Consider the following 24,948-nt stretch of genomic DNA (forward strand, 5'->3'; position numbering starts at 1 on the left):
GACTCGCGAAACGCTAGTGCGTTAGTAATCTTCCGGTGTAAAGTGACGGCCACAAACGCGCAAATCCTGGCGCCGATCGGATAGCGGCAGTCCGATGCGCAGCAGCCAGTTCGCTCGTACGCTGCCCTGCAGAGGGACACGATGTCGCAGCTTGACATATTGCCAGTCACTACGTTTGCAGTCCACAAGGCAACAAAGTCGAATCATAGTGCTCTGACCGCGGAGCTCTCGTCAAAATGGAGTACGTTGTAACACAAGCAGACGACACTTGCTGTGTGCCGGAAGTGCTTAAGTGTACTGAAAAATTGTTCTTGTGCATTCTCTTTCTGCTACTTTCTCTTTATAAAAACAAATTAACTAACATTCCAACTATTACGAAGATCATTTGTTTACCATAAAGTTGGAGAAATTATCGATCACGCGCCCTGGTCAGCCAATCAGATAGCTCGCCCACGTGACGTCATATGGGTTATTTGCATCATATGGGTAGGGGCGGCTTAAAATTCTGCCGAGCAGTGCGCTGCGATCGACAGCGATGTGCATTTTTAAAACCTTATAATAAATTACACGCTTTACGCAGAGCACTTAGATGTGTCAATTAATGATCAGAAGGACCTACTCTAACGACTCAGTACGTTTGTAGAAAATCGCCAAAATCGTTTCAGGGTCCCTTTAAAGGAACTAACAACCGATTTTTAAGGACCTAGTTTTTTATGGCCCAACGCAAAGCTAACCTTCGGTAGTGTTTACATCTGCAGCGGTTACTGCCAAAAGCGCGTGGATATTTAGTAAGCAGATTTTTTTCGATCTGAGCAGCCGCTAAAAAAGTAAGAGTCGTTCTTGCAGCAACGCTGAGAAGTGAGAGCGATGTCGATAGCCCGCCTCTCAAATTGCGAAAGCTGCCGATCGTTCTGCTTTCACAGGAGTGAGTGAAATGTGGTTAACCACCCCCATTTTGACCTTTTCAAGCTGTTTTGGAAATAAAAGGTTGGTGCAATAAGTTCGCGTTCTTCTACAGACCTTCCTTATATTTGTACCGCGTTTTTCCCCAAGTAGACGCCTACGTGATTGCTGGCTGGCCGTTGTCGTCGTTGTTCTGTCGATAGACGAGCCAAGGCAGCGCCACTTTTCTATTCATTGCGCACGAAAGCCTATCTGCACATTGTAAATTAGAAATACCTTGTAACAGAAAAAAGTGTACTGCATTTCGATACTAATAAAAAGACCAGGAACCACATGCACTAATGGAAGGTCACGTGATAGGCATCTTATGTAGCTTCATGCTTTTGCCGCGTGGGGCGCCAAAGGTAATTTATCACGACATTTAGTTAAGAATTAAAAATATAAATCTACGTTTAATGAGAAAAACATTGCTCGTTTTAGTCACTACAATAGGGAATCATTCCATCAGCGGGGTTTTCTCGATTGAGGTTCTGAACGGTTGTCTGTCCCTTTAAAATGAAGGAGCTGTACGACAACCGCGGTGGCAGTGTGCTCGTCTTTGAGGCACGAGCGGTAGCACCTCGCACGCGTGTGTACCAGCGCCACTTCGACCCGTCCGTTGACCCCATATGTGGGACACGTGGCCCGGAGGAGAAAAACCTGGGACACTTAGTCCTCCAGTGTGCCGGTTCACACAGAGGACACCACAATTCCGCTAGCACTGGGATTTGGGAGCGAGAATGGAGTGCGGGAACGGGGTGCGGTGATGTCGAACGCTGTGTGCGTAACGAAGGATAGACTAGCACAGTGGTGGCGTAGGACTTGGCAACAGTACAAAGTGACCAACTCTGAGGGGAACAGATGAAATCCAGTGTCTCAACGTCGATGTATGCGCACACAAAAGAGCTGGGGTCGGCCCACTATACCGCCTTTTCTTTTCTTTCTCTTTCCTTTTTCTCCTCCCCCTCTTTTTGTTGCCATGTATATTTTCTCCGCCTAGGGCGCTTTAAAGTAGCCCGGCCGTTACCAAGGGATTAGCCGCAATTCATCGTCATCGGAGACAGCACATTTTACGCGTTCCTGCTGGCGTCACATCTGTTACAGGAAGTTGATGGTGAACCTCGACATAAAACACTTTCGTGTTAAAATAAATAGAACACGCTAATTTCTCGTACATGTATATGGAACAGAACAAGCAGGTGAAATTGAATGTATGACGGAGTCCCATCGGGTACGAATGGAACGTGATGGAAGATGGCTGCTGTTAAGAACGGCCAGCTGCAGTGCAAGTTTGCCACCCAGTTGCGACTGGGGAAGCAACACCTCGGGAGCATCGCCGCCAACCTCTAGCCACAGCGTGACTAAATCGACTTTGTGTCGGGGAACAAGATGCGCATCCCCCACTCTCCGTCGCTTCAGCTAGGATGCGTTCGCTGAAGCCAGCTTTGTGCTGAAACCGCCGCCAACCTCTAGCCTCATCGCCGTTGTGACGGAATGAGTTCGGCGGGCCAACTATTGTTCCCAAACTCCCCAACGCGGACCTGATCTGCTACGGGTGCGCGAGTTGCGGCGGGAACGCCGTTTGGCGCTGCTTCCCATGCACCGACCAAGACGCAAGACAACGCGCTACCCGGAACGGCTCCGAGTTCTACGGGGCCCCTCTGACGTCGGTTCCGGACCTTCGCACGTGTGTGCATTTGTGTGTGTAGACCGTCCTGCGGGGAGGCGGCTAGTTTGCGATGACGAAACGAACGTTCGCATCACCCTGTATCGGGAGAGGACCGAGTGTTTAAAAACCGCTGTTGTGCGGCTGCTCAGGGCATTCTCTCTCAAGCAGTCATGTTAGACTGATGTACTTTCTCAAACAGTCATGTTAGACTGATATAAATACTGTAGATAAACCCATATTCCTCATTCTCGATGAGAAGCAGTCCTTCCCTTCATCAACGTCCTCAGCGTGGATAAGTTGGACGTCGGCATGGGCCAGCTACCTTCTAATTCATGCCCGACTCCAATCTTGACAACGGATCACGAGCGATGGGATTGAGCCCCCAATCCTGACACTGCAAACACCGACTACAAAATATTTGGCGGCGTTAGCGTTTCGTCTCCCACACAAGAGGATTTTTCACATAGTTGTGGACTGGGAGCCAGAACGTTTCTTTGTTTTTCATCAAAACTAGTCTGCGCATTCTTCCTCCACCTACGTACAGGTACAAAAGCACATGCACGCACTGAGGACGCACGGGCATTGCTTCGTAAATTTAAGTGAAATTGAAGAAAACACGTTTCGGGCTACCGTAGGACTACGAAAATATTAGAAAGCATATGGGGTCCGCTCATAGAGTAATATGTGGCTATCACTAGGGGGTGCCTTAGGCGCTGCGAAAAAAATAAAAATAAATAATAAGGACATCTGGCAAAATAAGAAAGATAGAGTTTGGTGGGGCAAGCCACCGCTCCGTTTCAAGAGGGACGCACATAGCATTGCACGCTGACATGTGTCGGGGCTTCTTTTAAAGTCCGAAGAGCGCAGAGTAAAGTTAGTTTTGAAGAAAGTCTCAACAACCTGGATGAAAAGAAAAGGGCGGACCCAGTTTGTCTTGCCGCAGCAGCATCAACACAAATAATAATTATGCAGTGCACACAGCGACACGAATATATGTACTTCAAAAGCATGGGCACTGCTTAAAAAGGGAGAGGTAAAGAAAGTTGGCAAGCATGAACAGCGTAATTGAAAGTGCAAATAGATAACCCGGATTTATCAAAAATAAAATGAGAGAAGCAGAGACAGTAAATTGGATGCAAAGGATGAAAAAAAAAAAGCCTGTTCAGGTTTACAAGTACGGCAAGAAAAAATATAATGAGAAAATTCGCATGCTTACATTAAGGGCGGTGCTTTGCCATTTGAGGCCCGAACTGGCTGCCTCAGGACAACAATATACCGGAGTAAATGTTCGTAACAGGTTAAGACGTGTACGACTCAACACATTGTAATGAAATGCCAAGATATTCACGCAGAAAGAACTGTAGGGAACGTTTATCTTCCAGAAGCGCTGCGATTAAACCAGATGGAAGAATTAGTTGGTCAGCAGTGGAGATAAGTCATGATACGTTTAGAGTATTCGCAAAAAAGAAATTGACGACATTGAAAACACCGAGCTCATTGCAGGTACATGTAAAAACAGAGGTTTTAATGAAGAGAGAAAAAAATCAAGGAGAGATAGGCAAAATTCGAGACTGCAATAGATGCAGTGAAACCTCCTTAGCCTAAGCAGACTAAGTAAATATTTGTCACCGCCCCATTTTTACAGGCGATGCCAAAAGAAATCATAATCACGAACGTACCATATTTAGCTTGCGAATTTGATGACTGTCACCAGGTTATGGGGTGCGCCTATGGGCACCTTTGTCAGTATTTCTGGTGAGACGAAGCTAAAATTGAACGCTTGCTGATGTGCCGTTGTAGGCACGCCATGCCACGTGCTCGACGCACGGGTGCGCTGTATGACAGCGATAAACATGCGTTCAAACGAACCGACTGAGCACGAGACCGAGCAATTCATGCGCACGCGCGGCACGGGTGGGAATAAAAGAACCTTGTGAGATGTAAAATTGGAGGACGCTTAAGCTTCGCCTTCAAGAGTGGAACGCGATAGCGTTATCGCACCCCGTTCGCGCCGCCTACTCAAACGATCTACGCCACCCAAACGTCGCGATCGGCACAGATAACCGGCCGCGGCGCGCCATGAAGGCGGACGCGATCATGGGACGAGTGGCGAGCCGCGTGTCGGGGCAGCGCCGTACATTGCGAGGAGGGGGTCTTCTGTGTTTGCCGCAAGGTGGCTCTGCGTGTGCGCAGAAGAAATGTAGCGGAAACGTACTTCGCTACTCGTGCAACTGCGACTTCTGTAAGTAAATTACGTGGTCATAATTACCGATATACACCGCAGTATAACTTTCTACGGCGCGTTTCTAAGGCAACACCGCATTCACTAGAGGCGATTTTGTCGCGCTTTGAAGGAACGAACTCGTGGCTGATCATTCCGCGTTTGGCTTTCGAGCAGGACGGACGCGTGATGGCTCGCTCCGTGCGAGGTTCTTTGGCGACCGCTGTTGGCCGCGGTGACAGCTTTTCTCCTGCGCCCTCGGATTATAGGATTTTGCTGCCAACACTGCCTTCAGGCGAGAGCATGCAACAGTGCGTTTTTTTGCACGGTGACCTGGCAAGAAGACCATATCGGCTGGAAGATTTTCGAGAGCTATTGGAGAAAGCTGGTATCATCAAGAACATCGCGGGTATAGGAGCCTTCCAGATGAATCACATCTGGCTAGTCAAGTTGCGCAGCAAGGCGGACAAGGATGCTCTGGTGAAAATGGGTGGACTTCAGGTCAAGGGCGGCTTCTGCGCAGTCATTCACCCCGTCCAACAAGACGTCACCGTGAACGTGCACTGGGTCGACTTTGCTGTCCAAAGTGAGAGCTTTCGGCAAGCGTTGAGCAGCTTTGGTGACGTCCTTGACGTGTCGAACGACAACTGGTCCGTCGCCGGTTTTGAACATGCGACATCCACGACGAGAGTTGTCCGAATGAGACTTAAGGAAGGCGTTGAGCTTGATGACCTGCCTCATCTTTTCAAGTTGAGAAGTGGCACTGTCCTTCTTGTGGCCCCGGGCCGGTCCCCGCTATGTTTGAGGTGCCGCAGGCAAGGACACATTCGACGGGACTGCCAGACGCCACGTTGTGGTGTGTGCCGGTCGTTCGGACACGAAAGCAATGATTGTGCAAGGAGAGTAACTAAAACGGTTCTCCCAACAGAAGAAGTACAAGAGAACATAATGGACGCGGAGGAGGCCGAAAGGTCTGCCCCGAACAGCAACACCAAGGAATGCGAAGACAAGGCCCGGGAGACTGACGCCGAGAAAACTGGAGGGGCGACACCTGACAGTCGGGACGTGACGAAGGTAACTGAGGAACGTGCCGAAATAGGCTGCACGCAAGAGCCACTGCCCTTAAGCCAAGCAAGTGAAGAGGAAGACATGAGCGACAGCACCGAGATCACTACGGCCGAAGATCAAGCAGACGCTACAGGGGCGACCGCGGGACGCGGGAAGCGTCCCAGAACTAGCATTCCGAAGTTGACGGAGGACAGCACCGAACGCGAGGTTAAACGCCTGGAGCGTCAGTGGCACCGCGTTGCTGGCGCCAAGGGTAAAAAATATGTCCCCGAAGTCCGGTCGGCGTCATCGTCGCCGGTTCGGGGTCAGGGACGCAATAAGTAGTAACCTGGTATTCCCACTGCAAGGTAGATCCACGGTTAGCGTTGTACTGCACCATTACGCGTCGGTACGCTCAATGTACGGGGTCTAGGGGATAGTCGCAAGCAATATCAAGTCAAATGCATAATGCAAGAAAGAGACCTAGATTTGCTTGCGGTGCAGGAAACGAAGGTTAGCAGAGAGGAGGCGACCGAAGGCTTGGTAGCAAAATTTTCTTTAAGGTACAGTGTATGCGTGAGCCATGCGGTGGGAACATCAGCCGGGTGTATGTTGTTTGTTAAAAATTCAATTGGCATTGTCGATGAAACGGTTACAAGTTGCTTGCAAGGACGCTTTGTTTTGTGCGATCTTTCTTACGGGGAAGCGAAATTTAGATTTATTTGTGTCTATGCACCTACAAAGCCGCATGAAAGATGTTTGTTCTTTCGCGAATTGAGTATGTATTTTGATTGTGAGAGGTGTTTGATTGTGTTGGGTGACTACAATTGTGTCCTTAATCAGGAAGACCGTTCAACCACTGCTAGTGTAAATGATGAAAGTGCTGCGTATCTTAAAGAATGCGTGAGCAAATTCTCTTTAAATGATGTGGCACAGTTCGCAAGAGGTGGAAGTTGCCAGCATTTCACACACTTTCAAGGCACCAGCCATGCACGACTAGATCGAATGTATGTGTGTTCGGAGATTGTGCCTTTGTGTCAGAACTACGATGTTGATGCTGTTTCTTTCAGTGATCATTGTTTAGTGACCTTCGAGATCGGCCAAAAGCAAAAAAGGAAACTTGAATGGGAAAGATGGAAATTGAATGCCAAGCTTATCAAGGATGACGTGTTCATTGATAAAACAAAAAAGGAAATACATCATTTTTTTAATGACACACTACGCAGTGCCGCAGAGAAATGGGAGTTATTTAAACAAAGGGTAAAATTGAACGCAACAGAAAGAGGTGGGCATATGAAGTATCAGGCTCAAAAACATGAACAGGGGCTGCGGCAGGAGCTCGAAGACTTGGTGCGAATCGAAACAGCTAATCCGGGTTTGGTGACGCAAGAACTGCAAGTCATTAAAAGAAAACTAGAAAGCTTAGAGGAGGATAAATACAGAGGTGCAATTATACGAGCCCGAGCTGAAAAATATCTCGCGGGGGAAATACCTACAAAGCGAGCTTTGTCAGATGAAAAGGCATACGCTCGAGGAAATGAAATATTGGAAATAGAATAGAATATAATGGTAAGATATTCAGAGAACAGAAAGTTATCATGACGGCATTTGAAGGTTACTATAGAGATTTGTTTGCTTGTCGTGAGCCAAAGGTGCCGGGCTACGAGAATGATTTTGTGGCAGAAATGCCGACGCTAGGCAAAGAGGAAACAAATTTATTACAAATGAATATTAGTATGGAAGAGATTGAGAGGGCTATTGAGGAACTAAACTCGGGCAAATCTCCTGGTCCGGATTGGATTACCGCGGCACCTTACAAGGCGTTCAAGACTGACATGGCAAACAGCATTGTATGAAGTATTTTCAGAGGCACTCGAGTGGGGGACTTTACCTCCATCGTTCAATCGAGCGCACACAGTACTAATCCCCAAAGGCAAAGAAAAAAATATACTACGTAAAGTAACGGGATACAGGCCAATTACGTTGACTAATGTTGACTACAAGGTTTTCATGAAAGTTCTTGCAGCAAGGCTGCAGGGAGTTATACGGAAGTTAGTTGGGCCTCATCAGACATGCGGCATCAGAGGTAGGAAAATATTTACAAATATTCACACAGCTAGAAGCATTTTAGAATATTGCGATAGCGCTCTCCTCAAGGTAGCGATGCTGCAAATAGGTCTAGCTAAGGCTTTTGATATGGTACCACACAGTGTTCTCTTTTTATTAATTAATTATGTAGGGCTTGGTTCCGTCATGTGTAAAGGCATCAAAATGGCATATCAAAGCTCATGTACCAATTTAATTGTTAATGGTGAACTATCACAACGCATACACGTACTCTCTTCCGTTCGACAGGGTTGTCCGTTAAGTCCTTTACTTTTTGCTTTATTTTTGGAGCCGCTCTGTAGAAAAATAGTTAATAGTACAGAAATCAGGGGGTTTAAGATACAGTCCTGTGAAGTACGCGTTCTAGCTTATGCCGATGACGTTGCCCTATTTGCTGCAGATAGGGAGAGTGTTAGCTCATTACTAAGAATTACTGAAAGGTTTTGCGAGAAAAGCGGCAGCGAAATCAATAAGCAAATGAGTATTGGTCTCTGGCATGGCCATTGGAATGCCACGCCCGGTGTTCTTGAAAATATTCGGTGGCTCACGACACCTAGCACTTACCTGGGGGTACCTTTGGATGGGTATCGTGAGAACGAGTCACTCTGGCTCGAAAAAGCGGATGAAATGCGTGCGATGGCCGAAGCATGCGGTGGCCGTGAATTGTCGATTTTTGCACGTGCCACTATTTGTAACGTTTTTCTCGTTGCGAAAATTATGTATCTTCTGCAGGCACTGTATTGTACACGTAAGCACATTCAAAGATTTCACCGAATCTTTGCCACGTTTATCTGGTGTTCTACGTGGGAGCGAACATCAAGGACAAATTTGTTTTGTCGAGTAAAGAAAGGTGGTCTGTCGGTGTGCCACTTGTTTCTTCAGGAAGTTGTATCACGTTTCATATTGATAAGGGACGAAAGAGCCCCGTTTCTGTGTTGCTTTTTTTCAAACCATGTTAACAGTTTCTATGCCAGATTTTTTGTTTCTTCAGCCATTGGCCCTCACTACACAATTTCAAGGTTCTTGCGTGAAGTTGTAACGTCCTATCGTTTCCTAAGGGCGAGATTTTCCCTTCAGTACCTCTCTAATGTAAAAAGAAAGCGTCTTATGAAGGATCTCATTGAAAGTGTGTTCCCTGTTCCATTGTATCGGTTAATTTTTCAAGAAGGGCCTGGGCAAGACGTACTTAAAAGGGTTAAAAATATGTGTATACCGGCGAACGTTAAAACATTCTTCTTCAAGCTTCACACGGGAACCTTGCCTGTTAAAACGTGGCTAGAGGAAAGAGGGATTTATGTGCCATGGGGAAGCAGATGCTTTTTGTGCAACAAAGCTGAAACGATTGAACATGTTTTCATTGATTGTAATAATGCCATATTCTTTTGGGATATATTACAGAGAACGTTAAAGATAGACCTACCCCCCAATCCACATGACATTCGTTTTTACCCCCTGAACGTGATTTTGAACAGATGGATGTTATCTTTTTACTTGGACTGCACGCAGTATGGCGTAGTCTGTTGGCATATAGACATTGTGATGTTAAAGACCGCACTGTGTATGAATATTTTGTGGAAATGGTTGTGAGGGTACGTGACGTGTACAAGATGAATGACTGTGATGAAGCTGTGGTGTCAATGCTTGATACTTTGACACATATAAAACGAGTGTGATTTATGATCACAAACACTTTTGAGGCTTGTAGCCAAGCTGGAAATAAAGAAAAAAAAAAAAAACTCGTGGCTGAGTGGTAGCGTCTCCGTCTCACACTCCGGAGACCCTGGTTCGATTCCCACCAGTCCATCTTGCAAGGTGTTTTTTATTTATGAAGTGCCTTCTGGGATTTATCGCTCATGGCCAACGCCGCTCCTTAACGGCCAGCTCCTCACGGCCAGCTCCTTAACGCTGTCGCGTTAAAAAGTTCGGCAGCATGTTTCACTCCTGTAACACGCGAAGGTGGCGAAAGCCTGCTGCACGCATTAAGCCGCGTTCAGACTACGTGCGCTACGTACGGATCGTTCGCACGGATCGTAAGCGTAAACGCAAAAAGCGCAACTAGTTTGTTCACACTACTGTTACATTGAGCGGAAAGTACGCAACAACCGCAACCAGCCTGGGCGTAAATGTTGGAGTACCCGCTACATTTACGACAGGCACAGATACGACTGTTACGACGCCGCCAATGCGCGAAGCAGTTTCGGTTTGCATCTTCCGATTACGGAGCTTCCGGCCCCCCGATATTCCGCGTTTTCATCCGGTGCCCGCCCAGTGGCCGCCATCCGAGCCATCCGGCGTTGCAACGCTGTTCCTTGCTGCTGCTGCTGCTGCTGCTGCTGCTGCTGCTGCAGACGCCATCCGCGTTTTCCCGGGTTCGCGCCGAACGCGCGCGGTGTCCCTGAGTGCAGTGCGGTTTTCCGGTCTCATTGTGTTGTGTACACTGCCCATGCCTAGTGATGATGCTAAGTGCGGAAGCTTTTCGCTGTGCAGCGATGAATTACTAATTGGAGAAGTGCGACAGAGGCCGATACTATATATGACCAGCGAATGAAAACTTTGGGCTTGAAGAGTCTCGATCTGCGCTAACAGCCGCTTGCTGATCGGCGCCATGTTGACAAATGCGAAACGCGGCTGTCCCAGAACGGTGATTGGCCAGTCGTAAAAAAAGTATCTTATCGAAAGGCTCAATGTGAACATAGGCGGTTGCTAGCTGCGTAAGCAGCCGTTACAGCAGTTGTGTAAATTGCAATAAATACGCCACTTATAGCGGATGCGACTGTAGTCTGAACGCGGCATAACGAGCCACACTGCGAGGTGAACGTATGGCGCTGTAGGTCGACCTCCTCAACGACACATCCGAGCACTTAATGTACTACCTAAACGTTATTTCTTTCTTTCCTTCCTTTTGTGTTTCGTTTTTTCATTCATATTCAGCCATTGCATCTTCGCTTGCTTACGGGGGGCATGAGCCATTGCTGATGATGATATCTTTTGTCTCACTAGACTAGACGCCGCTTTGTTTGAGTATGAGGTATTGCAATGAGCCACTCAAGGCTTTCGCCTTAAAAAGGCAGAATATACTAAATACGACCACAGCAATATATGCGAAAAATCCTGAAATTTGTTCTGGTGGTGTTGCCGCATCCTGTAAAAAAAAAAAAAATTACGTGGACGAATCAACAACTTCTTTGCGCTTCTTTTTAATGACTGCGGCATGACATTAATAAGTTCCGCGACAGATTTTAAAGACAGCTAGACGAGTAGGAGACCTCCCACAAAGTGTTTCCACATCAGGAAACGTTTTATAAGTAATAAAATTGACAGGGAAGCCTTCCTGATGATCAAGTTCTGGACTGCGCTTCGAAATATACTGAAATAAATAGTATTTTGTAACGTGAACGCCGTCCTCCTCCGCCGTTTCACTTGCACGCCGGTCGACTTATGCAGTATAACTAAATCAGAACTGCACTGTGAAGCGTCTGCAAGCGAAACTGTCGGTGCGGAAGTCTAGTCTCGGTCCTCAGCACACTCTGCTGCGCGGCGCATGAATTCTATCATGTCTTGCGTGCAGGACGTGCGAGCGCTCCAGAGACCTTGCAGAAAGAATGCGCGAGTTGTCCGCAGATGTGTACACGGTCCCTGCTGAATTCGAAGGCTTGGAGAGGCCGCCTTCTTATACGGACATCGTCAAGATCGACAACATGGTACGTTCTGCATGGCAATGCACTTGTTGCTCATCAGAGTCCTGCGATTGACTTGTCTCGTGGAACTTTTATAGCGACAGTACGTGTAACGCTCCGGTTGTCGTCAGATCACTGAAGCCCAAGAACTTTGTGCCCACTGAGTACTTGAGGTAACCGCGAGTGCTTGTGACGCATCTTCTGCCATCGTGCGTGTAGTTCAGTATGTCCTTCTCAAAGATCAACGGTAACGAACTTTCACTTTGACTAATTTGGTTCTCAATGAGTCACTAGTGTGCGCAGAAATCAAAAAGAACTTTATTATCGGACACAGGCGTATATGTAAGTGTACGTGCTGACATGCGCACGAGCTGCCACGGGTGCTTGTGAAACATTAACCAATTAAGTTCCGGGGTTGTACATGCCAGAGCTACGATCTGATTATAATGCACGTCGTAGTGGGGCACTTTAGATGAATCTTGACCGCCTGGGTTTAACGTGCAGTTAAATCTATGTGCCCAAGCGTTCTTGTATTTCGCGCACATTGACATGCGGCTGCCGTGGTTCTTAATTGTGAATACGATCCACGGCGATATGCATGGCTACGGCTAGTACTATGCACATTGTAATGACACAATTGTAACAAAGCTGATGGTCTCCTAAGTGTGTTAAAAGTTTTTGGCTAACACCGAAGTGTACACTTCCACACCTAGTTGTTAGAGGATCTGACGCAGATCCGAGACCATGGCGTCCAAGAATTTCAGCGAGACATGGGCGCCGCCATAGTTCAGAGCTGCCGCGCTGATTCTCAGCGTTCCTTTTTCTGCGCATTTTTTTAGAGCAGTAATCGTGGCGCTATATTACTGTTTTTTTATGTGTGCGTCAGAAACGTCTACTTCTGCGAGCCCCTCACGACGCATCCACTTGTACTCCAAACGTTCTCTCTCTCTCTTTTTTTTTTTTGCATGGAGGCTGTTATATTTATTTATTTATTTCATTACCTTCAATGCCCGAAGGCGTTGCAGAAGGGAGTGGGGAAAATAGATATTTGTTGTGATTGTTGGCGGCTACTATGTATTATAATAAATGTAGACAGCGGATTTAAATGCAGAAATACTTAGAATGGCGACGTCGGAGGTAGGCAGGTGGTTCCATTCCCTCGATGTCTTTGGCAAGAATGAATCGGAAAATAAGTTAGTATGGGAAAAATGGATTTCAACTCTATAGCAGTGATTAGTACGACTAGACAAATAAGATGGCTCATTAAGAAGTTCATTTTTCAGATGCGGATTATGAAAAATCTTATGAAATAAGGATAAGCGAAACACTTTTCTGCGCAGAGAAAGGTTAGGAAATTTCAAAATGCGTTTCATCGACGATACACTTGAAAAGCGGGAATAATTTACTTCTCTCTTCCCTTCACCTAATAATCACTACACACACACACAATAATTTATCAGAATGAAACGCGCACTACGGTTTTGTACTGATTCTAACTGGTTATTAAGAAATTCTTTACTGGGATCCCACAAAGTGCATGCGCATTCAAGCTTAGACCTTACAAGTGTTTTGTATAACGTTAATTTAAGAGAAGATGCCTTAACTAGAGAAGTGGGCAAAGTGCGTTGGGCAGCGCGAGTACTTAATTAAGCTGCGTCTCGCAGGCAAGGCACGATTCGCCTTTGGGCGAACCTCGGGAAGTTTTCTTGCTTTCTGCGCCCTTCAACAGGTTGCTTTCTGTCTCCTGTAGCATTTACTAAATGTGTCAGCGGGTTGGAGCGGTCGCACTGACGCCTGTAAAAACAGTGCTGAACAGCAGCCTTCCGTTTTAGTCGTCTAATTGCTCGCTTGGTAGTACAGTTTAGGCAACAACAATAAAGCGTAACAACTTTTTGTCTGTCAGCCTAACGAGCGTGGCCTGACAGAACATTGACCTTCTAAGATGATTCTTGTAGACAGAAAAGTCTATGCAATCATAATTTTATTGTCATTACGTTCGAATACACATCACATATCGTTTGCTTCTCTTAAAATGGTTGAGTAATGTAGCGTTACAGATTTCAGTAACAAGAATTGTAGTGGTTCTGCTATCTTTTAAGAAGATTTCATTTCCACAGTTCTAAACAGACATGTTGTGTGCAAGTAAAACAAAGGAACAGTCATTCCCTTGTATACTATTGCGAGGCTGAGGCGCTGGCCGCTTCGTTGAACATCCGAGACTTGAGCTCGGATGCGACGGGGGGAATTTCGCGCTTGAACGTTGTCCTGCTCTCCACCCTGTACTGTGAGCGGCAGTGTCATTCAAATCAAATGAAGTCAGGTAAACCAAATCGAGCCTTTTTTGGTATTTAGGGAAAACAACAACAAATAAAAAAATAGGCATTATGTTGAGAATGACGGGATAGTTTTACATATGTATGGCGGCTAAATGGCCAGCAGCCTAGAAGTACACTATTTTAAACTGCTGCAGCAACCAAAATGTCACCCTGAATGAACCTGTTGGTTGGTTGATTACATTTAACATTACGATAATGCTTTAAGCGCAAGCAAAGACAACACGACAGCGAAGTGGCGAGGACAAGCGAACAAGGTTTATTCGACCAACATCGGAAACTTAGGTGTCGCAGCGCACCTGTAAACAAAGTTGTTCAATTAAGCTGTTGGAAAAAGTCGCATTCCCAGCCTCGAAAGGCAATCAGATTTTGGCTTGCTTAAGCACGAGCCTTCTTGTGGATATGAACGCCTGCCAGCAATTCGTATGCCAGTGCGCCATGACTCTTGCCTAAGATCCTGATATACGGATGGCTCAGACGCGTAGGCTCTAAAAATCGGACGTCTGTGTTGATTATCGACAATAGAGAGTTTTCGTTGAGCGTCCGCAAGCACCCACGTACGCAGCGCATGCGAGCGTGCAGGGACGCGGACGACGCAGCGGGGAGTCGTCGTGGCCACGGGTCGTGGCACGGTCGCGTCGAGCGCGCGGGCTTCTCAGCGCCGCCATGCGCCAGCCTCGGCAACTGCCGTCGCCATCTCACGCGCCTTCCTTCGTTCGGAGCAAGCTGGAGCAATGCGCTCTCGTGCGCACGCGAGAACGTCGCGCAGAGCCCGCAGCGGCCGCTACACAGCGCCTGAGCGTGCTCCTGCGTACAGCGCATGCGCATCGCCGCCTTCGAGTACTCCTTGCGTACGCAGAGCTGTTGCGGACGCTCAACCAAAGCTGCTTAATTTGTGTTCCTGTGCACGGGCGTTGATGTACCGTCCCGTCTATTCCGCTGCCGGGTTGTTTTCGCTCTCGCGATTTGAATGTCCCAGCTGTTGTCTGCACATAGTCCCGCCCGCCATTCTCGCGTGCAGCTCGGGCTAGCCCATAGGGCCCTTCTCAAAAACCATGCATTTTCCCGAGTCGGGCTTGTAGCTGCACCCCGAGTTGCCGAGATAGATCCTGGCGCAGTCCTTCTGCTCCCTGCCGTCCTGGCGCGCCCGTTCCTCGGCCGCTTTCTGCTCCGGCGTCCTCCCGGGCTTGGACAGGTTCTGGCAGCCGCCTATCAGGACGTTCATCTCCTGCGACCGTTTGGTCTTGCGGCACCAGCGTAGTGCGTTGTAGTTTGCACGGCAATGGAAGTAGCTGCACGTAGTCAGGCACGTAGCTCATGTAATCGATCAAGCGCGTATGGTATTAAAATTTAGTTAAAAGCTCGCGCTTGATTCAGTTTTCAAACCATTTTGTCGCTTTGTTACGGCTTTCTTCACAGTCATACGATCTATCGCATTTGATCAGGGGGCAACGCCCACGTTACTCATTTATCCTCATAATGGCGTACCAACTATTCCTCGATTAGGGGACAAACCGCAAACGATCGGACTCTCTCTCTCTCTCTCTCTCTCTATATATATATATATATATATATATATATATATATATATATATATATTGCGAATTAATGTTACAATAAGTGACAGCCTAGAAATGCGTCTCTCAGTTATTTGTATATTTAACAGAGATACCTATTTATCAATCATACATGGTGAATCTTCGGGGCCAGACACGTTATTTTAATTTGCATTTATTTCTTGCAATTTTATAAAATTTCAACATGATGTAGCGCCAAGAGGCAATGAGTGCCTCGCAGAGGTCCCGGATCCCGCCCAGTAGCAGCAGTAGAGCGTACAAAAAAAAGCACGTTTGCTACAAACGACGTTAATAATTAAACAAAGAATTGTACTTGGTGTTTACGCCTACAGCATAATTGTATCGATCGTTTACATAATAGTATTACCGTGGTTGTAGGGAACGAAGTACAATCAACATAAATTACTTACAATATGCACAAGAAAAAATACAGCAGATGTGAGCGACCATGGAGATTTACAACCGGATTTCCAGCGAAGCTGTTCCTTTCAAACAGTTGCAGTAAATGTTTGCTTCTTGTAATTATATCGCATGCTTTAGGAAGTTGCCCGCGTATATATATGACTGTTCCGTTTGAAAGCTTGCCCGCATGTAATGCTTTGGAACATTTATTGTTGTAAATTAAAAAAATAAGACAGTAATTGATCAACACATATGTTACTTCGCCATAACATTTATCACGGCGCCCTCCCTCCCCCACCCGACCCCATTCAATTTCCGCTAGATTTGATATAGGTTGAGTACCAGCGCAGCGGTATAAATTCTGCTTTGTTGGTAAAACACATTCATAAAGCTCCGCATCGCTTGCATGTGTAATTTACTGCAAATATCATAGTTAGACCCTGTCTTCGAACTTTACCTATATATGTATACATACTGCTCGTAATGCGCCCTTTATTTTCGCAAAATAAAAACAATGTGTCTTGTTTAGTTCACCGATGATATCCCTGAAACTAAGTAGGAACGTATTATGGCGCATGAAAATAGGGCAAGAAAAAAAAAAAGGATGGCTTATTAATTATGTGCAACGTTTTTAACTCGGCCAGGAACGTAAAAATTTTGTCGCACGGTTCACTTACCATGACCCCTCTCCTCTTTACACGAACTAGAAACCTGTTGGGACCTACTGCTACGTCGGCACACTGGGAAGCGCAGTTGAAACTGCCATATCACACGCTCTACCACTCAAATAAAAAATGTTTTGCAAAGACTGTGTTTGATGCAACCGCATTTAACTTCGCATAAAGTTTCCATAGCGTGTCTCCAATTTTCGCTAAATTTCGTCTTGATGGCTTTTATAGCGCTGCCAGGGCAGCGGGCTCCATTCTTCCCCACTGGTTAGACACGCTCATAACAATCTAGAGTGCTTGCATACGTAATTTATTGCGAGAGCCCCAATTACCCATCTATTTTGAACTTTACCTGCACGTCCCCCCTTACCTTGTGCTTACAGCCACCAAACATAACGAAGCTTCTAAATAACGCTTCTAAAACGTAACGCTTCTAAATAAGCCATGGAAGGTTAAAACTTCGCGACACGTTTTACTTAATAAAATGGTGCATATTTCTTCAATGTATAACATAGTTGAAACGCAGAGTTCCCTTGGGACGTTGGGACGCCTAGCGAATAGCAACAGTGGGATATTTTCGAATACTTGCTTAGAATGTTTTTGAAGCTGTATTTGATCTACACGCACTTGCCATCGCACGCAAACTTGGCGTATTGTTCCCCCTATATGTTCGCAAAATTTGACCTAAATTATAGCTGAAATTATGGCAGTGCAGCCATCTAAGTTTTACACCGCTCGTAAAACAGACTAATAGCGCTATGGGCCACTAGCATGCGTATTCTATGGGAAAAGGCGTATTCAACCCACCCATTTGGTTCATTGCCTACATGTTACCCATATCGTGCCCCTAATTTTCCTCAGATATAAACAAGATGTCTTGTTCAGCTCACTGAGGACACCGAAGAAACAAACTACGCATGTCTTATGATGATGGAAAAACGAAGGTTTAGTAAATATCTGCAACACTTGCATTTAAAGCCGGAAAGTGAAAGTTTTGCAACGAATTGCTCTTATAATTCTTCCTATCTTCAAACAACTCAAGTTCGTATCTTGTGCTACTGTTTTAGTAGTCTGGGAAACATTTCGCTTTGCGTCAGTGTGACACCCTGGAACGCTTCAATTAGTAACCTTCTACAAAGGTTGTAATGGACCTACACAATAAATATTTATCGCCCGTCACTCAGATTATTGCTTCCTACAATAAATATAAACACCATGCCCGACATAGTTCCCTGAGGATACCGGGGGCAAAAACTAAATTCCTTTTATAACGCAGGAAAATTGGGAAAAAGCGAGTATTCAGTAACTGTTTTCAGAGCACGTAAGCAAATTACACAGTTCAAATTTTGGTACATGCCACCTAAAAGCGGCCCTAATTTCTTCAAAGTATGGGATATCTGATGTTCTTGTACCTGCCGGGAAAAAAGTAATAGTGTAGCTATTATTTAGAAAAAGCCTGAAAATAAAATCGACAGTCAGAAGTGACACGTACCTTTAGAAAAAAATCAAGTCAGTGTTCTACTGGCATTGAAATGGCTCTGCACGTTCGAGCAAGGTCACTTTCACGAACATACCAACGATAAGTCGTGATTACACGATGAAGCTTCACAGTAATATCTGTGAGAGGCTAGATGAAATTGGTGATGGTGATAAGATACTGAGACTGCAAAGGTATGTAGGCTACCTGTGGGCTGAGATGAAATAGTTCCAGCATTTGATAATGCAACGATTTTATGCCGTAAGGCGCACAGTCGTTGGGCGCGGCTGATTATAATAATTATCCGGACCTCCCCCTCGCCTGCAAGTTACATATAGCAAGTTTATTGCGTTTTCAAATACGGATATAGCAGTAAAAAAAAATAAATACTGGGCATGATACAAGTAGCGCAAGCTGACATTTGTTAGAGCTGGAGCAGCCAGCAGCGCTAGGGCTGTTCGCCATGCACGCGAGCGTGTACGGCAAATCCCGCACGTCTTCATCTGCAGCCCGTCCCGAGGAGGCACAAAAGACAATAGAGAGTTTTAGTTCAGGGGACGCAAGCGTCTTGCGTACGCAAGCCGCTTGCGTCCCCTAAACTAAAACTCTCTAATTCTCGCTGCCCGAGCAGGGGATATGCAGTAACAAGAAAAGAATTACTTACGTGGTCACTCTATTACGAAAGAGAATTGAGCCTCGGCCGTAGTTTTGTTGGACTTCCCAGTGTGCATACGAAAGTGTCCGCGCTCAAAAAGGGGGGGGGGGGGATGGCACATTATGCCTCCACCCCCGCTTTTGACAGCGGGTGGGCAGCTTAGCTTGCCTACACGACTAGAGTCTGCTCATTGGAATGGGCAAGAAGCACGTGATTTGTCGAGGAGAGGCACGCAACGTTCGTGCAAGCATCGTGCCGCGCCGGCGCCGTATGAGACTCAAGGGAAGAGTTGCCGATTTCTTTCTGTGTTAGACAAGAGGGTGACTGGCCACATTTTGGGAAATAAAATGTGTGGCAACCGAAAATTCTGGAAAAATGAATAAACAACAAGACGGATCGATTCGGCGCACTAGTTGCCGCGCACGACACCGGCAGTGCCGGTTGGTGTTTTTCTCAGCCGAGGCGCGAGACTCGAGAATGTGGCTGTGCTCTGTGATTCTATGAGGCGCGTCTGAAACCAGCTGGCCTCACTTTCATCACTGTACACCGTCTTGAGCCAAAAGTTGTCGCGGAACAAGTGAGCGTAGTTCCCACTCACAGGTCGCAGTCGGGGCACTCAAGGTTGAGCATGGTGCGGTAGGTGGCGTACATGACGAGCGCCACGCAGGCTCCGTCGAGGGAGAGCAGCATCCAGGACCGGTTGTCGATGCACTGCAGGAAGCGGCGCCAGTTGAAAGAGCGCCGCTTGGGAGCGGACGCCGCCTCGTGGCACACGAGTAGCAGCACCAGCGCCACGCCACGCCACCAGGAGCAGCAGCAGCGCTCTCCTCGGCCACAAGAACCTGTCGTTACGGGAAATGGCCGAAAGAATACCCAGTGCTGCACGACACTACGTCATGTAAATACCTAAGACACGCGTGGTCAGCCGCATGTATACCGGCAGTGCCGTGTCGTGTAAACCATCTGCATCTTCGGCGCGGTTATATACTATAGCATGCGTATAGTGCGAGCCTGACAGCGATTATGTACCGCAGGTGCTTGGGTCTAGTGAAGGACACGCTGTCCTCGTTGCTGCGATAGGTTTGGCGCATTGAGATGTCCTGACATCGGGCATTCGCGAAGAAATGCGTTTGTGGGAGAGTTTCTATCATAATCTCGATTTGAGCAATAGTTTCGTCATGAATACTGCAGAATGTTCAACGGCGCAAAACAGACTAATGTGACCGCTTCGTCGCGTATGTTCTCTGGCCTGTTCTGTGTTGCGCTGCCGAATGTTCGACAAGATTTGCGAGCGCCGGCTGTCATACGCAAAACAAATATAGTACATTGCTTCCTTTATCGTTGTTTGCGGGGCCTTTGTTCTTCCCTTTATCCGCAGAGATTAACAGTATTCAGTAGTAGGTCTAATTGAATGGCGTATTGTGACGCACAGTGGTACTGCTGAGAAGGTGCTTGCACAAAATGAAAAAGAAAAAAGAAAAAAAGAAAAAAGAAAGAAGAAAGGGGGCTGCAACCCGGATACAAATTGTGATGGAGAAATTTCGGGTGGCATGTGATAATACAGAAAGAAATAACGTTGTCTTTAAAAAAATTTCGCCTAGTGGTTTGTTGGATCTATGCGGGGTGAAAATGGGCATTTCGGTCAGAGTAATAGCGAGGGCTTCAGACCTTGCAAAGAAACGGGACACACAGCGAAAACAGCAACTACAGACGCTGCCTGTGCTTGTCTCTTTGTGTCCCGTCCCATTTGATTTTGCATTGGTATGCACGCATCACGAATCGAGCAACCAACTGATAGCGTTATTAGTAGACCTCACAGTTCGTCTATCTGACTACTCCCCCTGGATCTTGCCCAATCTCGCCACATTCCACTTGTGTTTGCGAGTGTGTGAGCGCGCGCGCATGCGTGCGTGATGTGCGTGTCTGCGCGTTCATATAGTGATCACAGACCTCGGTGCACAAAACGTTAGACGCAGATCTACTGTGCGAGCATTGAACGGACTCGGTGCGTCTCAAGTTTTCAGGCTGTTTAATACTCTGCGCATAGCCGAACTAGTATGACAAAATAAAAAAAAAAAATCTTGGCTGTGACACGTAGAAGTGTCAGTGAAACATGTTTTATTGAATTTTCATTGTGCGAAATAAATAATGCTGTCCAAATGTTGTTTTGGACCGGGGAACCCGACATTATTGAAAATTCTACAGCAAATGTTTTTCTCGAATGCCATTCCACCTGTCGGATCCTATACTGCAGCTACCTCTGATGCCACCCTCACATAGTCAATAGGGGTACTTACACATGAGCCATACACAGAAAAGGTCCTCGACTGTGCCTGTGAGTCCCTTAGCTGGCTTCTAACAAAAAAGTGCTCCACGAAGCTCAGTCACGCCCTCTGCGACTTCAGGCTTGCTAGACTCTCATGACCCAGTTACTAAAAACACGTCTTGAACACGTAAATGAACACGTCTTGTGCGCAATAATTTACTTCAACAACGCTACATGTGCTAAACAAAGTATCCCAGCAGTTAGTCCTCCTATTGGCGCTTCAAGCTAAGCACGTGCAATAATAATTTCGGGGTCAATGCAAGCTTAAGCGTTCAACTGAGTCTCCGCCCGGCAAAGCCCTCTTAAGACGCATAGATAAAAGGCCGCGCTCACATTGTTATGCATCACTGAACGCGCTTCGAGTCTTAGGATTGCGCTGCCCGAGACAGTGAAAATATAAACTCGGCCTGGATATTGGAAGCTATTACATGCAACTTAGAAGTACCACGACTGAAGTCAAAAAGCTGCAAGCCACTAGTTCTGTAGCATTTGACCACGACTTATTGAATCACCTACAAGTCTACATAGATGGGTTTGTCAAAGTAGACCAAGACTGCTGCACATTTGCATTCTATATTCCCTCTCTGGGAAATACGTGTTCTGGTCGACTGAACTGCATAGCCTCGTCGGCAGTTGGGGAAAGCGTGGCGATAGTTGCTGCTCTGCGCATCAAGTTCCCGCGAAAATCACTAGCCTTCAGGAAAGAACTCTGCAACAAAGGCATCACAGTAAAATTTTAGTGGATTCCTTCCCACATCGGTATTGCTGGCAGTGAAAAAGCTGATGCTTTTGCATATGCAGCACTCTGTCATCCTCCTTGTAATTACTGCCGATGTGATTACTACCTTGAAATGATATCGTAGTTTTGTCACGTAATACGGCAGAATTGTTATGTCACCGCATTTGATTATACCAACTCCGTCATTCGACCCAGTTTTCATTACAACTATCACCGGGATCGGCCCAGTTTGCTCGGCTAGAAATTGACGGATGTCAAACCTGGGGGAAGAGGCATATATAAGGCTTCACTTTGAAGAAACGTCATTCCGTGATTCAGGTGACGGCGGCGTTGCATGGCGTTCACTAGCGCATTGGCTTCACTGCACAGCTTACCGGTAGTGCCGTTTATCTGCGCCTCATTCTCCGGAATAACAATGAGTTATTAGTCGTTGAGCTGTACACCCCGTGCTTCCTATGCCCTTTGCATTTATTTTGTTAAAGTTTTTGTTTATCGTTGCTGGGCACTAGTCGACATGCACCCCTACTTCACCACCAAGCACAGTTCTTCAATAGTAAGGCTGAGAAATATTTTGCGAGAAGTTTTAGCCGCCGTAGGGAATCGGTGGCTTTGCTAGCATGAACCCGCGCGTTCGGTTCGCAACCGAGGCGGCCGCAATTCGTTGTGGCCCCAATGCAAAGGAAGGTTGGATTAAAAAAAAACCAAAGATAATGTAATATTGACAGAACTTGTCTCACAGTGCGTGACCGTGACCCAATGGTATAGTCAATTTCACGGATATCGAAGTTGTGCTACTTGCACTTACCCATGATAATCTGTATTCACAGCTGCCTCCGATGCCGCTGCGTTGCTTGCGCAGACACCCGATAACTTGGCAGAACCGGGCGGCTGGCAGTGACGCAGTCTGCCATGTCTCCATCGCTCTAAATATAGTCATACAATGCAAAGATGCTTGCCCGAGACATCTGTCTTGTGCTGGCCTACGTTGATTGATAGGGTATATGACCTAGAATGTCTTCATGCAACTTTTTTTTTTAGTACTTGCTTACACTGAGCACGACGTTATGTAGATAGACTGTGTACGCAGTCGCCAGCCAGTGCTGCCGCAGTACAATAGCTTGAGGTCATGAAACGTGTAGTGTTGATAGATAGACTAATTTAATAGGATGAAATTGGAAATATTTGGCAACTATTGTATTATCGGCTTGTTCACAAGCCCTAGATAATAAAGCTCGCTGTTCAAGGGTCGATAATATGAGTATATGAAAAAAAAAAGTATCGGCAATAAAGGACATTTCACATTCCGCAGCCTTATAGCCACGACAGGTTAGAAGGACATCCAAGCATGCCATCGATATACCCTAGGACGTATATCGCTTCTCTCCCGGTGGTCACCTGCTCGCTCGCTCGCTTGTTCGCTACGGCTGCGCGCGCACGCTCGTTACATGCTCTCACATCAACACCGGAGAGGGCGCGTAAGGTGGGCTTCGTGCGCCGCTCGCTAGGGGGCTACGACCCGTTAGGTGGCACGCGATGCGTTTCCTCTTCGCCCTCCTTCGCTCCTCGCCGGCATGTCCTTCCAGGGCAAAGACATTCGCTCGCTTAACCCAAAGAACACCAACGCCGAGGTGTGAGTGCCACTAAAAGACACTTAAGTCAAAGATTAGGGTCGTCTACCATTTTTTTCTCCTAGTTTTTCTTTCTTTTCCTTCCGTTGATGCGCCATCTTAGAAAAGAATATTATGTTCTACCAAGCAAGTGTCGGAAGTGTTCAGGCGTGGTCTTGGCGTACATGCTCAAAATGAAAACTGATAAAGATGAGGTCGCGACGCAACATCAAATGCTCTGCAGCATCTAAAAGACGCCTCTATGGGAAGATGATACATTTCCTCTTAGAGGGACGCTTGGGCCCGTATCTTGAAAGCGATCTGCGAAATTGGGAGAGTGAGGCGTGTGCTGAGAGATCCGTGAACGCTGTGTTCGCGCCTCTGCTAGGGTGCCTCGATGCGCGCGCCCTCTCGCACGGTGGCGGAGGGGAGCGCGCGCATCGAGGCACCCTAGCCTCTGCGTTGACGTTGAAGCTAGAGGCTGCACGAAGGTGAATTCGCTCGCTGCTGTGGGCGCTCTCTCTGAAATGTTTGTTTTACGGGACAAACAGAGGGACGGTTTGCTCGTTGGGTAAGCATAGAAATGCTTACGCATTTAATAGAGCTGTGACTCTAGGTATATAGACACGCTCTTGACTTTGTTGGGAGGGGAGCCACCATATTAGCGTCGTGGTTTTAACATGCCGAAAACATCGGAGGAATGCGCAGTGCATGCTTGTGCACGCAGCTAACTTTACACTGGTTGTCTACGGAGACAGCGCACATTGAAATGCAGGGTCCCAAAAGTGCGGTGATATGTCCCAAGTGCCACGTGTAATCCGCCCCTTGTCCGTTGCCTGCACCGCAGTCTACTACAGGTCCTTTAAAAGGTCCTTCGAATAAAAAAATAGTTAGACGAGGAAATAGTGGTGCATTAGAGCAAATGTATGCCTTTGACGAAGAGCGGCGGTTGTCACGGTGCGGCATTATTCGATTCAGCGAAGCACCGATCAACGGGCGCCAAAAGGGTCGTAGCAATAGGAACCGACGAGCAAGACGGTTATTGCCGGCCACTCGGGCAAGCGGCCGAAAAGGATCGAAAGCAGGTTCAGGGATCTTTTTGTCGTCGGTGCGACCGTGACGCACCGACGGTTTTTTGTAGGAACCCCTGTGTATTCTCGCGCTTGCATTGAGAAGCTTACTAAGAAGGCGGGGGTGTGAAAACTCCGAAGTACGGTGTGTCTGTGCGATCATGTTTCCACGAATTGCTGCCTGTGTATGTGTGCCGACAGCGCCGTATGGCCAGCTGCCGTAGTTTCTCCCATGTTTAGGAACGGAAAATGGAGGCCCGGCACGGACTCAAGGGTGTGCGTGGGTGGTGCAATACGAGTGCGCGAACACTATCAGCAGGGGTGAAGCACCCGTTCCCTCGCCCCTAATTAAAAAGGGCGTGGCCAAGACCCTGTAAGGAGCCAGTATACAATTGGGTGAACTTGATTGGATGGTCTCCAATATCTGCAGTC

The 24,948-nt window shown here is 47.0% G+C and overlaps 2 protein-coding genes across 3 annotated transcripts in view; one reads left to right on the plus strand and one right to left on the minus strand.

Moving 5' to 3' along the window:
• Positions 1-24,948, plus strand: part of LOC126521675 (uncharacterized) — a 102,577-nt gene that overhangs the window by 68,641 nt on the left and 8,988 nt on the right. The window contains exons 4-5 of one of the 2 annotated variants that reach the window (XM_055065808.2): positions 11,554-11,686; positions 16,682-16,780. In XM_055065808.2, coding sequence (XP_054921783.1) covers positions 11,554-11,686; positions 16,682-16,765 — 217 coding nt within the window. In that variant the 3' untranslated portion in view covers positions 16,766-16,780. Of the gene's footprint in view, positions 1-11,553; positions 11,687-16,681; positions 16,781-24,948 lie in introns of those variants that run through there. The other variant, XM_050170402.3, reaches the window with a different exon arrangement.
• Positions 13,626-22,752, minus strand: LOC126521677 (uncharacterized). The gene is made up of 3 exons (XM_050170405.2): positions 22,645-22,752; positions 19,373-19,616; positions 13,626-15,287 (listed from the first exon to the last, which is right to left on the minus strand). Exons 1-3 carry the CDS (start codon positions 22,646-22,648, stop codon positions 15,023-15,025), a joined length of 513 nt encoding a protein of 170 aa, XP_050026362.1. The 5' UTR covers positions 22,649-22,752; the 3' UTR covers positions 13,626-15,022.

Source organism: Dermacentor andersoni, chromosome 6, assembly GCF_023375885.2.
Source record: "Dermacentor andersoni chromosome 6, qqDerAnde1_hic_scaffold, whole genome shotgun sequence".
NCBI lineage: Eukaryota > Metazoa > Arthropoda > Arachnida > Ixodida > Ixodidae > Dermacentor > Dermacentor andersoni.

What these genes read in the sequence shown, in the direction of transcription:
- LOC126521677 (XM_050170405.2), bottom strand. An exon ending in GAGTGCCCCGACTGCGACCT is followed by an intron (nt 15,288 to 19,372) that starts GTGAGTGGGAAC and finishes GACTACGTGCAG; the next exon opens with CTACTTCCATTGCCGTGCAA.